This window comes from Delphinapterus leucas, chromosome 2, assembly GCF_059928025.1.
Source record: "Delphinapterus leucas isolate spDelLeu-1000000601 "Yukka" chromosome 2, BTC_Dleu_Yukka2, whole genome shotgun sequence".
NCBI lineage: Eukaryota > Metazoa > Chordata > Mammalia > Artiodactyla > Monodontidae > Delphinapterus > Delphinapterus leucas.
Genome location: NC_143130.1, coordinates 178,079,105 through 178,096,803, shown reverse-complemented (window position 1 = coordinate 178,096,803; position 17,699 = coordinate 178,079,105). Strand labels below are relative to the sequence as shown.

The 17,699-nt window shown below is 48.3% G+C and overlaps 1 protein-coding gene and 1 long non-coding RNA gene across 5 annotated transcripts in view; one reads left to right on the top strand and one right to left on the bottom strand.

The window, feature by feature from the left end:
• The window catches only part of LOC111176066 (uncharacterized), a 31,589-nt gene extending 21,753 nt beyond the window's left edge, over positions 1–9,836 (top strand). Inside the window, exons 2-3 of the long non-coding RNA XR_016392274.1 lie at positions 1,518–1,664; positions 3,172–9,836. This is a non-coding gene — a long non-coding RNA (uncharacterized LOC111176066). The remainder of the gene's footprint in view (positions 1–1,517; positions 1,665–3,171) is intronic.
• Positions 1–17,475, bottom strand: part of PPP2R5C (protein phosphatase 2 regulatory subunit B'gamma) — a 132,524-nt gene extending 115,049 nt beyond the window's left edge. For 3 of the 4 annotated variants that reach the window (XM_022576063.3, XM_022576064.3, XM_022576066.3), the window contains exons 1-3: positions 17,363–17,474; positions 16,358–16,423; positions 2,418–2,580 (exon numbers count right to left, since the gene is read on the bottom strand). In XM_022576063.3, coding sequence (XP_022431771.1) covers positions 2,418–2,580; positions 16,358–16,423; positions 17,363–17,389 — 256 coding nt within the window. In that variant the 5' untranslated portion in view covers positions 17,390–17,474. Of the gene's footprint in view, positions 1–2,417; positions 2,581–16,357; positions 16,424–17,362 lie in introns of all 4 variants that reach the window. The other variant, XM_022576071.3, reaches the window with a different exon arrangement.
• Between the last annotated feature and the right edge of the window lie 224 nt (positions 17,476–17,699).

Genomic DNA, 17,699 nt, shown 5'->3' with positions numbered 1-17,699 from the left:
TAACGAAAATTAATAAACTGAACCCAGCACGTAGAAAAGTTATAATATACTGTGACAATACTGAGGTTTATCTCAGTAATGCAAGAATAGCTCAAGACCAGAAAATCTATCAACACAGCAATTATTAAATTAACATCTTAAGGAGAAAAATCATATGGCACCTGATAAAATTCAGCAGCAGTGCTAGCACAAGACCAACCAGCCAGGGTGGTACTGGTAAGAGCCATGCAAATGTGAACCATGGAGCAGTAGCAGGCTGGGTGAAGGCGATTTACCAGAAACCAAGGGCCATTTTCACATGAAACGAGGAAATGCTGAAGCTTTTCACCAAAATGGGAGGTAACAGGGAGGCCTGCTCTCACCTCTGTTATCTCTGTGTTACTGGTCCTAGCTAACGGCATAATAAAATTAAAACCACCAGTATGTGTTGGTATAAATATTGGAAGAGAAAGAAAAGTATCTAGTTACAAATGACAGGATTATATATGCAGATGCTAGTAAAAAATTACTAAGATCAATAAGAAAATTTGATAAGGTGACAGAATAAGAAAATATTTAAAAAACCAACAGCATTTCATTAGATTCGTAAGAACTAACTAGAAGTAGAAATGAAAAAAATATAACCCCATCACAAGAGTGACAAAAACTATAAAGCACTTAGGAATAAATTTAATGCAAAGGTAAAGAATCCCAAGAAAATCATAAAACCTTCTAAAAAGTCAGAAAACAAGACCCGAAAAATGGAGGTGATGCACCAGGTTCCTAGATGGAAAAAGAGTATCATAAAAACCTGAATCTTCCCCCAGTTAATATACCTTTAATGTAATTCCAATCAGTTCATTTCTTTTCTGAGCCAGACAAAATCACTTTAACATGCATAAAGAGGCACTAATATTCTGGAACAGCCAAGAAAGATGCACCAAACAAGGCCAGTGAGGGGCACGCCTTGACCAGTGTGAAATTCTGGATATGTGGGTGTGCTCCTTCCGGGCAACAGTGTAAGTACAGGCTCTGCCTGGCAGAGCACATCCCTGATGGGCACTAGGGACAGGGCCTGGACCCTGGAGGCTCAGCAATAGCTATGGGAAGCCTTTTCCACCCCAGACATTTGAGTGTTCCGGCTGGGCCTCCTCAGGGCACTGGGAAGGAGTGACAGCAGGCCAGTGGGCAAGGGTGCTGGCCCCAGCAGAGCAGGCTCTTGGTCCCCCCGAACCGAGAGCAGGGCCGGTTTCCAGGTGTTCCACACAATATCTGATGAATGAATGAATAGCATCAGAAAGGTATGGACTATCTGGGAGGGGAGACTCCTCAAAAATGACCTATATGCATGCCATCTACTACAAAGCTAAACCAAATATAAGCCAGATACAGGCTCTGTAAAATGCAGCGACAGGAGAGCCTGGATTCCTAGCAAGTGAGGGGCCAGAAATGCATCCGTGAATCCATAAATTCCTCCCTCTATCCACTACTCCATCCCTCCACCTCTCCCTCTCTCCATCTACCCCTCCCCCGTCCAGCAATCCCGGACACCTGCACTGAGCTCTGGCTCTCTGCCCTGCAGTGCGGAAGGCGCTGGAATACACCTGTAGAGATGACAAGCTTCCTGCTCCAAGTTCATACGTGATGAAAATTAACTGTAGAAGACCCACTGCTATGAATTTAAGGTATGAAAATTGTCTGATGTTTCATTACACTAGTCTTATATTTTAGTAAACATAAAAGTGTTCAGAGGTTCACATTTGACTTTGGGGTCCTTACCCTATTTCCCCAATAAGGTTTTATGTACTTCAAGATCTCCTAGAGGAGCACTTTTAGGGGTTGAACACCCTCAGATGGAAAGGGGTGGCTGTGCTGTTTGGGGGAAGTTTGAAGCAAAGAGCACTGTTCCCTGACTAGTCTCAAGCAGGAAACCCTGGGTAGAGGTACTCTCCAAATGACTCACAAGGAGAAAGTCCATAGGGGACTATCGTTATAGCCCTCACTTCCCCGACACCAGAATAATGAAGAGCTTCTACCACAGTTTTTACAATTACTCTACTTGTAGTTACTCCTTTCTGAATTTCTAGAGCTCTAAGACAAATGAAAGAGGAGAATTACTTAAAAGAAAATTGGCTAGCTTAATTACAGTTAACAGGAAAAGATTCAAAGTCTTTCCTCTGCGTGTGTGTGTTTTTTTTAAGTGTTTTGTACCTGTAATGTACTCGTGATTACATTTTTATCTTAAATAGCTCTGGAATTTGAAATATTAGTTGGTTAAGTTAGTGACATTCAATCTAAAAAAACTGAATAAAGAAAAAATAACCCTACAGAATTTAAACACAGCAAAGGTACAAGAAACTAGCAAACTATCAAAAAGTTACTCTTTCCCCCTAAATGGGGAAACTTTTAACTTTTGAAAGATGAATAATAAAAATTACCTTTTAAAGATGGTAGTTTTTGAAGTTCTCTATTATTGCTGGCGCTAAACCTGGAAGAATTTTGCCGTTTGTCTTTCTTCACTACGGGCTGAGGGGCTGGCACTTTTAGTTTACTAGATACTGCAGACGGGGCAGCAACAAGGCTGTTTTTCCTGCTGGGAATCTGTTTCCAAAACGAAAACAAAAACAAATGAGTACGTCAAATGGTTGTATTTTATAGCACAATTAGCATAGGCAAAAAATACACATAAAAATGCAAGTTTTGGACTTCCCTGGTGGCACAGTGGTTAAGAGTCCGCCAGCCAACGCAGGGTACACGGATTCGAGCCCTGGTCCAGGAAGATCCCACATGCCGCAGAGCAACTAAGCCCACGAGCCGCGACTACGGAGCCCACGTGCCACAACCACTGAAAGCCCGCGCGCCTAGAGCCCGTGCTCCGCAACAAGAGAAGCCACCGCAATGAGAAGCCCGAGCACCGCAACGAAGAGCAGCCCCCGCTCGCCGCAACTAAAGAAAGCTCGCACGCGGCAACGAAGACCCAACGCAGCCATAAATAAATAAATTAATTAATTAAAAATTTTAAAAATGCAAGTTTTGCTCTGGGATAGTCTCCTTCACGCTACTGTAAACAACTCAACCCCTTATAGTTGCTGGAGTTTGAGGCTACATCCCACCCCCACCAATGCTACATTTCAAGAGACTTCACAGATATACCTAATTTCCCGTATCTTCTTTCAAACTTCTTACTTACAGGTTGATGATAGTGACCCTCCAAAGATGTTCACATCCTAATTCCTGGATCCTATGAATATGTTTCCTTACTTGACAAAAGGGGCTCGGCAGGTGTGATGAGGTTAAGGATCCTGGGATGGCAGATGATCCTGGGTCATCAGGAAGGGCCCCACGTAATCACACAGGTCTTTGTGAGACAAGAGAAGGCAAGGAGGCCACGAAGCAGAGGTCAGAGGACGGAAGATGCTACGCTGCTGGCTTTGATGACAGAGGAAGGGGCCCTGAGCCAAGGAGTGCAGGTGGCCTCTAGAAGCTGGAAAAGCCCAGGAAACGATTCTCCTCTAGAGCCTCCAGAAAGGACTGGCCAGGCTGACACCTTAATTTCAGCCCATTTCAGACTTCTGACCTCCAGAACTCTAAGATAATGAGCTTGTGTTCTTTTACGCCATTAAGTTTGTGGTCATTTGTACAGCACCGACAAGAAACTAGTATAGTTGAATACCTTATAAATGACAGCTTTCCCTGTTTGCTCACATTCAGCCCTCAAAAACCAGTAAAGGCTACTGAAAGGCGCTTTCCTCTTGAGCAACAGGAAATGCTCTTGCTTCTAGCCTTTCCTTGCATTCGTCTCCAGGCTCCAGATTCTGTGTGCTCATCTCCAGCCTGCTCCGTGACCACTAGGCTGTCCCACGACGTGCAGTTGACATGCAAGGTGAGGAGCGTTGCCAACACTCAAGCAGAGGTGGTGGATGAGTGTGAGGGCACACGCAGCGGAGCCAGGGGGGTCCCCTGTCATCCGTGCAGGCTAACGGGTCGAGCTTGCCCAGGAGCCCTGTGGAGCTTGGCTGTGCTCGGCCCCAGCAGTGACGGCTGACAGCCACAAAGGTGAGTGTCCGCTGTCAAGATTCTTTGTGCAACACACTCCCTCCTCCCACACCCTCCTGTCTGCCCAAGGATGGACTCTGTATGTGCACACAGGCTCTTTCAAAAAGCCCATCAAACTCGTCCTAGAAACACGACCCTGCCAAGCCCCTTCCAATTACAGAGCGCCAAAGAGACACACTGACTTGAGCCCCCAACTATATGCTCTCATCCTTGAATGGGATTTTTACTAAGAAGTGAGAGCTGCTTTATTTTTTAATAAGGTGCTTAAGGATATTTGGAAAGAGTTTTCCAAGAAGCCATACTGCCACGCACAGACAGAACTCTGAACCGTGAGCCAGGGCCTGGGTTCCCTTTTCTCCTACAGCCAATTCCTCGAAATGTGCTTTCTTGGGCTCTGACCATGATGTCTGTCGTTCTTTCCACCTAATCATGAAAGCATGGGTCTTTCTTCCTTACAAACACCGTCCGTAACTCTCCTGTTCCACGGAATTCCCCAAGTTAAAACCATCCTGCACGGCTTTCTCTAGATGCCCCCAGAAAGCCCTAGCGGTTACTCCACAGTCTCAAACAGCCCCTCCTAGAAGACGTACTCGTTTCCAATGTTGTTACATACACACACGTCCTGCACACTAAAGTCCGTTTCCTTTTTATTCTCCTGTAATGCCGAACCCAGTGCTATACACATAATGACCGTGACAAACAGCTGGGTACAGGCATGAGCAAAAACAACACCGCTGCTCCTACCCAGACAGGAGAACGGACTGTGCGTCTTACCGAAAGAAGCTTTTTGCACTAGGACTGGGTGATCTGGCCAATACACGGAGCAGACCGAGTCCAGGGGTATCGACAGCCACCACAGGGCGCACGCTGAGGTAAGGCTTCCAACGTCTGGGACAACACAGTTACCCGAACACCTGCCGCCTCTCCCTCTGGCCTCCCTCCAGAGCGCTCTCCTCGGGACGGAACGAGCAGAGTGAGCGTCTAGCAAAGAAAACCTGGCTCCATCACCCCCTCCACCTTAAGGGCTGTCTCCAAACTCCCGCAATCGCGGTCACCACCTCCCTGCTCGGGCTGGGCCTGGCGGCCCGCTCTCCACGCTCAGGTCCTGGCGAGGCCCTCCCCGCTGCCCAGGAGTCGCTCCTGGCCCCCTCGGCTGTAACTCCGTCCCTCTGCCAACCCCGAGGGGACGCCCCCGCACAGGGACCCGTAGCTGGGGGTGGGGGCGGGGCTGTCCGGCTGTGACACCGTGCGGGCCGGTTCCCTGAGGGACACGGGGCTGCCCGGGTCCCGACAGCAGGCTGAGGCGCCTGCGAGGTCTGAGGGCTGCTCTGAGGACGTGCGAAGACCCGAAGGGGAGGAGCTCTACGTGTGGGTGTGCGCGCGCGCGCGCGCACGTGTGTATGTGCGTGTGTGTGCGCGTGCGCGCGCCCGGCACTGAGAGCCCGCGTGCAGGCGGGGCGAGGCCGAGGCTGGCGCGGCCCCAGGCGCCCAAGCTACGGAGCTCCCCTCTATCTGAAGGAGCTGGAAGCCATGGAGAGCGTTCGGGCTGGGCGATGACACAGAAAGCTTTCCCTTTTTAAAAGGCCCTCAGGCTCAGGTGTGGAAGCCGAAGGGCCCACAAGAAGCCTTTTCTGGTTGTCTAGACAGGAGGTCAAGACCCAGAAGCGGAGGCGCGTGGGCGGGGGGGTGTCTCTGGGAACCCGGGCTCCCGCAGATGGCGGATGGTGGGACGAGTCACCGATGTGGCAGGGAAAACGAATAGAAATAAGCCCAACTGTGAAGGGGCTGCGGCTGCGGCACCCGGGCGGCGATTCCACACGAACGAGGCGAGGAGTCGGAACTCAACGCATCTCCCGCTCCCTCCACGGCTGCTTTATCTGTATCACAGTAACCAGTAGCTGAAACCCCATAGCGGCACGCCTTTCCATCAAAGCAGTGTGGTACTGGCGTAAGGACAGACATGCAGATAGATGGATGGAACAGAATTAAGAGCCAAGACCACTCAGTGGGAAAAGAACAGTCTCTTCAACCAATGACGCTGGGACAGCTGGGTAACCACGTGCAAAAGAATGAAATGGGGGGGGGGAATCCCTACCTCACACATAAACAAAAATTATAAACAAAAATTAACTCAAAACAGATCAATGACCAGTCATATTCACGACCTAAATTTAAGAGCTAAAACCATAAAACTCTTAAGAGAATACAGAGGTAAATCTTCATGACCTTGGATTTGACAGTGGTTTCTTAGATATAACACCAGAAGCACAAGCAACGAAAGAAAAAACGTAAATTGGACTTGATACAAACTTAAAACTTTTGTGCATCAAAAGGACACACACACACACACAAAAGACACTTTTTATTAAGAAAGTGAAAAGACAATCCATGGAATGGGAGAAACTATTTGTGAGTTTTGTAATAAGGGTCTAGTACCCAGAATGTACAGGCAATATCAGAGATACTGGAGGAATTCCAGGTCCTGCTCCAGACCACGGCAATAAAGCAAACATCACAATGAAGCAGTCACATGAAGTGTTTGGTTTCCTAGGGCATATAAAAGTCATGTTTACACTATACTGTAGTCTATTAAGTGTGCAGTAGCATTACGTCTAAAACAATGTACACACCTTAATTAAAAATACTTTATTGCTAAAAAATGCCAACCATCAGCTGACAGCACAGGGTTGTCACAAACCTTCAATTTATAAAAAAAAACAGTATCTGCAAAGTACAACAAAGTGAAGTGCAATAAAACAAGGCATGCCTGCGTTAAGAACTCCAACAACAGAAAGACAAACACCCATTTAAAAAACTGGCAGAGGGGGCTTTCCTGGTGGTGCAGTGGTTAAGAATCCGCCTGCCAATGCAGGGTACACAGGTTTGAGCCCTGGTGCGGGAAGATCCCACATGCCGTGGAGCAACTAAGCCTGTGCGCCACAACTACTGAGCCTGCGCTCTAGCGCCTGCGGGCCACAACTACTGAAGCCCGCGCGCCTAGAGCCCATGCTCCGCAACAAGAGAAGCCACTGCAATGAGAAGCCCATGCACTGCAACGAAGTGTAGCCCCCACTTGCCACAACTAGAGAAAGCCCGTGCGCAGCACCAAAGACCCAGTGCATCCGGGAAAAAAAAACCTGGCAAAGAACTTGAACAGACGTTTCTCTGAAGATATGGCCAATAAGCACATGAAAAGATGCTCAAGATCTTTAGTCATTAGGCAAAATGCAAATGAAAACCACGACGGCATAACACTTCACACCCACTAGGGTGGCTATAATTTAAAAAAAAAGAAAAAAAGGAAAACAAGTGTTAGGGAGGATGTGGAGAAATTGGAAACACGAGTGCACACAGCACTCACCGAAAGCAAACTGCTTGAGGGCAGGGGCCCTGCTGTGTCCCGTGCTGAATCCCCAGCACCTGCGATGGCGCTCAGCACATAGTAGGACCTCAGAACGTACCTGCTGGACGACTATGAGTGAGTGAATCCACTGAAGGGAAGCCTGAAACGTGAAAGAGAATGACCACTCAACCGGCCAGTCGGGGCGACGGACTTTCTGTCCTAGAACCACAGCCCAGTTTGTCCGTAACCTCGCGGAGAAGGCCCCAGCGCAGGCCGACAGTGCTGTGACTTACTGGAAGCCTCAGCTGGCCATACCCTGGCACTACGCCAAGGTCGAGCTGGCTGCTCCAACCCCTGCTGAGATCCCTACAGCTATTCAGAGCTTGAAAAACATTGTCAGTGGTGCTCAAACCGGTAGCTTCAAACGGCTCTCAGTTAAGGAAGCTCTGCTGAATGGTTTGGTGGCCACTGAGGTGTGGACGTGGTTTCATGTGTGGCATCATTGGCTATGATGCTTGAAGACCAACCTTTCACATGTGATTATATTTGCTTTATTATTTCGGTGTTCTCGGACCATGTATGAGCAGACTGATTTTGAATAAAATAAGGCAATGTGTCAAAACAAAAAAAAAAAGGAAGGAAGGAAGGAAGGAGGGAATGAAGTCAGGGAGGGAGGGAGGGAGGAAAGAAAGAAAGGAAGGAAGGAAGGAAGGGAGGGAGGGAGAAGGAGAAAGGCCAGATGAAGGGAGGAAGATGACTCTGGGAGAGAGAATGTTCCCTCCCACTACAGAGCCCATCCTCTCCCTCTGACCACACCGTACTGCTTCCGGTGCGATCCGGAGCAAACCAGAACAGTCCAGAGAGGTTTGCTCTGTGATGCAGGGCTCAGAGTGGATCAAGTGAAATGGGAAAGTACAGACTTCGCACTACTTTCTTTTTTAAACCATGTGTGTTCTGACCCTGCACCCCGCACCGGCCCCCCCACCCCCGCGCTGTAAAGATAGATATCTAAAAAGAAAGACGAAGATGAGAAGCAGACAAGGTGGCTGTCTCCCTGGGGCCTCTCTGGGTCCATTCCTGTGGGGACTGGCGTGGCCTCCTCTGTGTTTCCGGTGTGGGTCTTTAGAACGTAGGCGGGTCCTGGACCAAGTGGTAAGCAGGGCCTCCTTCCCACCTCACCACCAAAGCCCCTTCTCACATGTTTCTTTACCCTATTTTACCCATTTCCTTCTCTTTTGCCAATTTATGTCTTTTCTCTTAAATTTAATATTTCATATTAAGAAGAGCGACAGCTAACAAAGTTAAGTTCAGCGCGCTCACATTAGAGTTATTTTGGAAGCTACTGCTAGGGTCTAAGGCAGCTCTGTCCAGTAGAACTTTCTGTGAAGTGGGAAATGCTCCCTATCTACTGTCCAGCAGGGGAGCCATTGGCCACGTGTGGCCACTGGGCACTTGAAATGTGGCTAGTGTGACCAAGGAACTGAATTTCTCAATCTAATGTATTTTTCATTAACTTAGGCAGCCACGTGTGGCTAAAGGCTAACTAACCTCTTGGATGGCGCAGGTCCAGCACCTCAGAGCCGCCAGGTACCCACTGCGCAAAACCAGCTTTAGGTTGGAGCTAACGCCCCTTTACAGCCGTGCTCAAGTTCATCTTTAAAAAACACTTATGATAAAGGAAAACGCAAAGTCTTCCAACTAACAAAGATTTTCTTCCTCCCCCCCTTGGAGAGTTAAATTTCTAGGCCGGTTCTCTCACTCCCCCAGGTGGAGAAGACGAAGATGACACTGTCTCCGGCGTTTGGGAAGCAGCCCTTCCCAGCATTGGCTGTTCTCAAACCTGAGGGAAAGCACGGCCCGGGGAGTCTCCGCTCCACACGACAGACTGACAGCAAGACGCAAGGCTGTTACCAAAATGCTGGGCCAGACCAGATGGCATCACTCCCTGACCTGGGCAGGTGCCCAACATTCAAGGAAACACTGAAGACTTTCTCGAGTTGCGATCTGTCAGAGGAATTTTCCCTGTGACTTAGGAAAACGTCCCCATGACATGCTGGTGCAGACTGACTCTCCCAGCTCCCCACACGCAGGTGGAAACCTCGCCACCACTGTGGGGCAGGGCTCAAGGCTTGCATTCGCTCGGAGCTGCTTCCACGAACTGGAACACTTTACATGATTTCACGCAAGTCGCTTGAAGGACTCTTTCTAGAATTACACATCACGTAACGGAGCTTTTATTTAAGAGGGACAGGGATGCTGACTGATCTTATCTGCCAGCTTACCTGCTACACACACGCCACATCCAACACGCACTCAGGAACTCCACAATTTAATGGCGATCCTGTGTTTGCTTAGATGCTTTCAAACATCTGATTTCCTCACTCAAAGCTCCAGGTGGCTCTTTATAAGAATGTGCTCCATCTTGTCCCATCTATTCAGCGGCTGCAAGTGTGACTGACTGGGGGGGGGGGCAAGTTACTCCCAAGTCTCCTGAATGTCTATGTTCTGCTGAGAAATACTCCCAAAATAAAATTAAAATAAGAAAGACAGGGACTTCCCTGGTGGTCCAGTCTTTAAGAATCCACCTTCCAATGCAGGAGACGCAGGTCTGATCCCTGGTCGGGGAACTGAGATCCCTCATGCCACGGAGCAACTAAGCCCGTGCACTCTGGACCCGCGGGCCACAACTAGAGAGCCTGCAGGCCACAACTAAGACCCGATGCAGCCAAATAATAAATATTAAAAAAAAAAGATAAAGTACCAAAGATCATATGGAAACCTTGTACTTACATGGAAACCCTAGTTTGAAATGCTTTAATTAGAATAAGGTCTCATGACACTATGCTTTTTACCACTGACCTCTGGTCGTACATAAAAGCAAACGAAAAACAAAAATAAAATACAGTTGACCCTTAACCAGCATGGGTTTGAACTGCACGGGTCCACTGAGACATGGCTTTTTTTCAGTAAATACGTAGTACAGTACTACATGGTCCGAGGTTAGTTGAACCCCTGGATGTAGAACCACAGATACGGAGGAACCATGGATATGAAGGACCAACTCTAAGTTATACTGGAAGTTTTGACTGTGCAAACGGTTGGCACCCCTAACCCCCATGTTATCCAAGGGTCAACTGCAGTCTTCTTAAATTTTACAAAAAAAGTTAGAAACATTAGGAAAAGACCTAATACTATAATCTTCTACTTTGGTATAATGCTATTTATTTGAAACAAATTACAATGAATGAAAATTCTGCATTAAAATTCCCTTAGAGGATCAAAGAGGTGATAAAGCAATAAGCCTCTTAACAAGAGAGATTTTTTTTTTCTTTCAAATTTACAGTATCAGAAAAAAAAACAGCAAGCTGATTGATTTGAAGCTCTCCTTCTTCCTGAGCACTTTCAAAAGCACCAACAAATACCTCTTGACGCCAGGCCCTAATATGTACGGCATATTAGTGCAAAGACGAATCAAGTTAAAGTGCTGTCCTCAAGGTCTCTGTCTAGTTAGGGAGGCAAATCACAGGGAAATAAAAGTTGTCCAAGGCACTATACATAATAAAATAGTCGGTGCAGCAAACGATTGCTATTCAAACTGAAAATATGGAAAAAATACGCTCCAAGATGGTGAGAAAAACCTTCCTTTAAATTTTAGAAAAAATGAACTTGAGTTGGAGCTAAAAAGATGAAAGGATACAGATAAGCAAGAAAGAGGATGGGAAAAAGTATTCTACAACAGTTCTCAAAGTGGGGTCCCTTAGGCCCCTTCTGGGATCTACTATTTTTATGATAACACCAAGACACGCTTTGCCTTTTTAACCATTGTTATGTTGATTTTTCACAGGCTACCAGGGATGTGGTATCAAAACAGACTGAATGCAGGCGCAGACTTGAGAGGCCAGCTGTCTTTTATTAAGCCAGACATTAAAGAGATTTGCAATGCCATTTTTTCCGTGAACTTTTGTAAATAGTTTTCTCATAAAAAGACTCTAGGGCTTCCCTGGTGGCGCAGTGGTTGAGAGTCCGCCTGCCAATGCAGGGGACGTGGGTTCTTGCCCCGGTCCGGGAGGATCCCACACGCCGCGGAGCGGCTGGGCCCGTGAGCCATGGCCGCTGGGCCTGTGCGTCCGGAGCCTGTGCTCTGCGACGGGAGAGGCCGCAGCAGTGAGAGGCCCGCGTACCGCAAAAAAAAAAAAAAAAAAGACTCTATTTATGTTAACATGTAATGGATGTGTTATTAGATGAATTAATGCATATTTAAAATTTTTCAATTTTAGTTTCTAATATGAAAAACACCTGAAAGCTACAGCCCACCTAGATCAGAGCTCTTTGGGACCCTCATGAATTTTGATGTCCCTTTTGTTTCAGCAGCACTGCTCTTCTCACGAACACGTGCCAGGCATGATTTGCAAGCAAATGCACATGATCTGTGGAGGGATCTTTCTAGAGCAGTGATTGCAACACGGGGCCATTCTGCCCTCCAGGAGACACTGGGCAACGTCGAGAGGCACTTTTGGTTGTCACCACTGGAGGGGACGGGGAGCTACTGGCATCTAGTGGGGCTGACCAAGGATGCTGGGGAACATGCACAGGACCACAGGGCGGCCCCACAGGGAACACCTGGCCATGGTGCTGAGGGTGGACTGCCGCTCAAGGGCAGCGGTGTCACCCGTGGGAGACACTCAAGGGCCTACCAAGCGGCCAGCTTGTAGCGCAGGGCAGGAGTGGGCGCCAAAGAGGGGGCGGCTCAGGGAAGCCTCACTCCCCCGAGGACAGTGAGCTCACGGCACCTCCGGACCCCAAGTCCTTCCAGTCAGCAGCGGACTGTCCTCTCTGCAGAGCCATCCTTCCTGAACACCGTGGCTCTAAGCAAAGATGATGCGGACTGATTGGAAGAATGGCAATTAAAAGCAGGGAACTCCCATTTCCTATAAAATAATTACGTAAGAATTTCAAAAAAGTTTTTTTTTTTTTTTTTTGGCTGCGTGGCATGCGGGATTAGTTCCCCGACCAGGGATCGAACCTGTACCCCACACAGTGGAAGCGCAGAGTGAACCACTGGACCGCCAGGGAAGTCCCACCACAAAAGTTCTTAAAGTGCTATTCCTCTCTGCGTTTCACCGGAGTCCAGTTTAGGGCTGTACTGGAAAAAGTCGGGAAGAGAACGATGGAAAAAGCAGCATGGGAGGCCCCCAGTGAGAGCCTGAGCTCAGAATTCAGCCTCCAGACAGAGGCTTTTGGTGTTTGGGGACAGGAGTCGGGGACTCTCTTCTCGGGAGGGGACAGTCACGGCCGCCTCCCCAGAAAACCCACACAGCAACACAACCACTTCCTCGTCCTCCTCCAACTCACTCAGCTTAAAACGCCTGCTACAGAGTCACATGACTGGAGAGTCAAAAAATGTTTCATGGAAAGGTGTCTTTCATAAAAACGTTATTCCCATTAACATGTAACGGGTGTTACTGTTATTACTAGATGAATTAGTAAATATTTCTAAAATTTCAGTTTAAATTTCTAGGAGACAACTCCACCACCGACACCGATGAGACCCCAGCAAGACTTGGCTCCCTGTCTCCGGAACCCTGGGGACAAGGGGCCAGGGGAATGTAAACAGATAGGTCATAAAGAGAAAGCAAAGTTATCACTAAAGGTGGAAGGGGTCAAAATAAGCTAACAAGTTGGAGAGAGGATTGTTCAGCCTTCCTTTCAGCAACAGATATTACGTAAGAGTTGCTGTAGAGACTTTCAAACAAAACTGAGCTGAAGGAGGATAAGTAAGACACACAACTGGAGAACAACACACAACGACCTTTAATGTGCTCACAACGAATCACTTTACAAAAAGCGCAAACACTTTTTAAAACGTAACTTTGGACACAGTACACAAATTAAAATAACGGTATCAAAAACCACGGTTGCATGGTCTGATCCTGTAAAATGGACTTTAGGAATCTCTGAGCAATTTACTAGGATTCTAAGTGTTCATCCAATGAGCCTAGCTATGTTCCTACAGACTTGAGTGTTGCACTGAGAGCAGCTGCTCAAAGATGAGTTCCCTCTGTCAATCTCCACAGTTTTCCAAGGTCAAGTTACCTGTGAGCCCATTTGCATCCTCACTCCTTAAAAGTGTGCTATGAAATAAAGCAGCAGGATGTACTGGGCGGAAACAGATTCCCAGAACACGTATGGATAAGCAAATCAAACATTAAACATTCTATTGGAAAGAGAAAAAAAGCAAAGAAAGATGTTCCAATACACATCGTTCAAGGAATAGGAATTTCTACCAAAAGACAAAAGTTGCACAGCAGCAGTTACGACTCTTAATGGTGTTCTGTTACACGGGAAGACATATCCTGCCAGATATCTTGCAGGGAAAACTTTCAAGAGAGGTCACGCCTAATCTATCCCATAAACTTAAAAATGGTCAAACCTGAAACTCACCGAGTCGTTTTAGGGAAGAGGAAACAGGGCCACAGAAGTTAGGTGCCATCGTTTATGGCCATCAGGAGTCCGCATTTTATTCACTAAGCCCCTGGCTGAAGCACTCTATCCTTTACTGCAGGACTTCTTGCTAAAAACCCACGCCATCAAATGTCCCCCTGTTCTAACCACAAAGTGGTCTGCAATGCTAGCCACCTGCTCCTTTGTTTTCCTTGAGGCCAGGTTATCACTGGCCAGGACTTCTGTGTAAGGACCTACCCCACATTTGAAGGGGTGTATTATTTAAGTCAACCACAGGCCAAGTTCTTTAACGTTTTCTCTGTTGGGATTACTTCTCTGCCCTGGATGAGCACCTACTCTGCACCTTTCGGGCTGGGCAGCCCTGGATGTGCTAACTGTCCTAACAGAGGGGTGTCCACAGGGTAACCCGAACTAACGCTGACTGTGAAGGTGACGTGACATCAGAAAGGTTTGAAAAGCAGCGTAGGAACTGCAGACCTATGTCAACGGTTCAGGTTAAAATATTCGAGTTCAGAGTAGTATCAGCAGACAGGAGAGGAAGCGAGTGTTCGTAATGGTCTAATTCACCTGCGTGAGTCCATCACACTTGGTAAGGGGGTGGGACTAGAAATGAAGAACAGAGAGGAACACTGAGGTGAGAGAGACAATGGAAAAGCAATGGTCAACTCCAAGTTCAAAGGAACAGAAGTGCCTCAATTTGTGCGCCTGCAAAATATACACAGTGATCTGCCAACTGTCATGTTAATATGCCATGTTGCCTCTGGGATCCTTAGGAGGAAGTAGTGAAGGGCCCAACATTTCAGTATTTTTCAGTGGTAATTTCAAGCTCTGTAGCTCCAGCTCTTAGACAGTAGCGCTAGAAAAAATACAAAAAGACAAGTGGGGCATCACACTCAAGACACTGCAGGCCACACCTCAAGAATCTAAAGCAACTGACCATCTAAGAACCCAATCCACCTTAAACACACATTTTCCTTATCATTGGCTTTGGTATCTTTGAGTTACTGAGAGGTTTTCTTCAGATTCAAACTTAACATCTTCCCATCCTTACAGCCAGGTTCTTTCCACTAAAACAGGAATAAATGAAACATACACGCTGATTTTTGTGTGTGTGACACGAGCAGTGAGAGACAGGTATGTGGGCAAGAAAGGTTTGGGGGAGCACTAGGAAGTCTAAGCAGTTTTAATGCAAGATCGATAAACCAAAAAAGGGAAAAGAAAAGGCATACACCCTTGGGCAGCCACTAAATTTCATTTAAATCAATTTAGTCAAAAGAGTGACAGGGAAGTAATCAAGTCAAATGCAAGAATGCCACAGTAAAACTTGACTGCCTGCTATAAAGAAAGGGCAGGGAAAGACTGGCACAAAAATATTGATAATTAAGGAACCTTTCGGATTTCTGTTTTTTGCTTTGGGGAGGGCAACAGATTTGCTGGAATAAACCACCTCCTGAAGAGGAGGGAGGCTTAGAATGTACCAAATGATAAGGAAAAGATAACCTGGGGCTTAAAAAAAAAAAAGAAAAAAAGCCTACTGCAGATAATGGTCCGTTAACTTATCTGCCAGACAGAACTGAACTCTACTCTAATTTGGCTTATAGGAAAGGGTCTGACACTTGTAAATTACTGTCATCTGTGATAAGACGAAGGACTTCAACAATCCAGCTCTGGAGAACTATGACACCAAATTAAGCAGCTTCTCTGCTACCAGTGATTCAAAAGGGCCTATTAGCTCTGCCTGGGTCCATGCAGCTCCTAGACCCGTAGCCCAAGGTGCTCCAGTTCAACAACTAGTCACAAGGAAGAAAAGGCAAAGCCAAGTGCTGGCTCTGCAAATACTATCAAAGCCCAATCCCACCAGGTAGACACAATCCTCATGGAGCATCCCAGCTGTTTCCTCAATGAGCCCAAAGGCAAGAAGCAAAAGTGGTCAGAATTGGCCACTACAAAGAAAAAAAATGTGAAAGATGATAGAAGATTGCACAAAAATAGCAAAACTAGATAAGCCAAAATATACCAACATGGTTGGGGAAAGAGGCTAAGGGGAACAGACATCAACAGAGAAAAGCACAGGGCACGAGCAGCAGACACTGCATCCAGGAAAGCAAGGGTGACAGGAGAAAGAGGCTGAGCTGCTGAGAGACAGACCCGGCCCCTTGTAAAGGAAGAGGGAGGATGGGAAAACCAATAGGAACTTGAACAACTCCAGTATGAGAGAGCCCCTGAAACCAGTCTCCACAGGAGGGCTGCTAGATTTGAGATTTGGGGGGTGGGGGATGAACTTAAAAATACTAGCAGCACAGATACGCACAACTTTCATTAAAACATTCCTATTTCCCCAAAGGCGAATAATACAAACCCAAATAACTAAAATGGAGGATTATGAAAGACACTAGAAAAAAATCTCATACAGGGAAACATTTTAGAAGACCCTAGGTTTTCTCGCCCTCATTTTTTCTACCCTAAGTTAAAAGGTGTTCATGAAAAAATGGAAAGAGAATATTTAAGAATAGTTACCTCTGATTCTATTATGTCTTGTCCTTCTTTTGAACTTTTTCCACTTTTCCCTGCTTTTGGCGATTCCTGGGAAACATAAAGCAGAATCAATTAGGCTTCTCAATTTTTAGACTGCTAAACATCAGATAAACCAAAATGCAGTTTTACAAATAGTTATACAATTTAACAATGACTTTTGATAGTTTTAATCAATACCATCAAGAAATTCTACATCGTATGGTTTAGAGATACAATATTGTGATGCGACACCCACCCACCCAAATTCAGATTCTCCTTGTTTTCTTCGTCTGCATTATCTGGCACTGACAACTTTAAGCAGAAACAGGTAAACCCACATTTATACAGCGCTCTCAGCATCTTGAAAGATCCACACCACATCCCTTTTTTTCCTTCCCACCCTAAACCCTGGGAGCGAGGATTTCTGGGGTGATTCTGAAACGCTACAGAGCTCCACCTGAAGCAAAAACATACCCCCCCCCCAAATGCAAACGCAGCACACTCGCATGCATCGCCGCCGCCGCCACCCAGGATAATAATAGTATTTCAGAGCCCCAGAGCGTCCCTCCGGAAGGCAGACGATTCTTCCTAAGCCTTAAGCGGAGTCCGTTCGCTGCCCATCTCCCCGGCCGGGGGTCCCTGATAGGCGCCTGCACCCTCACCCCTGGAGCCCCTGCCCAGGCGTCTGCGAGGCTGGGTCAACCACCTGCGCGGCGCCACCTGCCCCCTCATGCCCACCGCGCGCGCTGCCCCGGGGCGAGCACCCACGCCGCCCCCCACCTTGGCCGCCACCAGGGCCATCAGGACCCCCGTCCCGGCCTGGGCTCCGCGGCCCCGGCGCGACCCGCCGCCCCCGGCCCCCACCCCGGGAGTGGGCAGAGAGCGCCCCCGCTCTCGCAGCACCCCTGAGCCCCGCCGAGCCCCGCTCCCGGGCAGTTCCCCGCCGCCCTCCGCGCGGTCCCTTGCCCTCCCCGCCCGGCCAGCCCAGCGGCGCGGGACCCGACTCACTTTCTCCTTCTTGTTTTTATTCGGCATGGCTGGTGCGGACCACCGCCGCCGCTCCCGCCGCCTGCCCCCCGCAGCAGCAGCTCCCCCGCCCCGGCCGTCGCGCCCCCCCGGCCGCCGCCGCCGCCGCCGCCCGGGGACTGAATCGTTCGCTCGCTCACGGTTCTCCTTTCCCAGGCTCGCGGCGGCGGCGGCGGCGGCGGCGGCGGCGGCGGCGGCGGCGGCGGCGGCGGCGGCGGCGGCGGCGGCGGCGGCGGCGGCGGCGGCGGCGGCGGCGGCGGCGGCGGCTCCCCGCCCCTCCCCCGGCCCAGCCCGTCCCGGCCCTCCTCTCCCCCTCCCC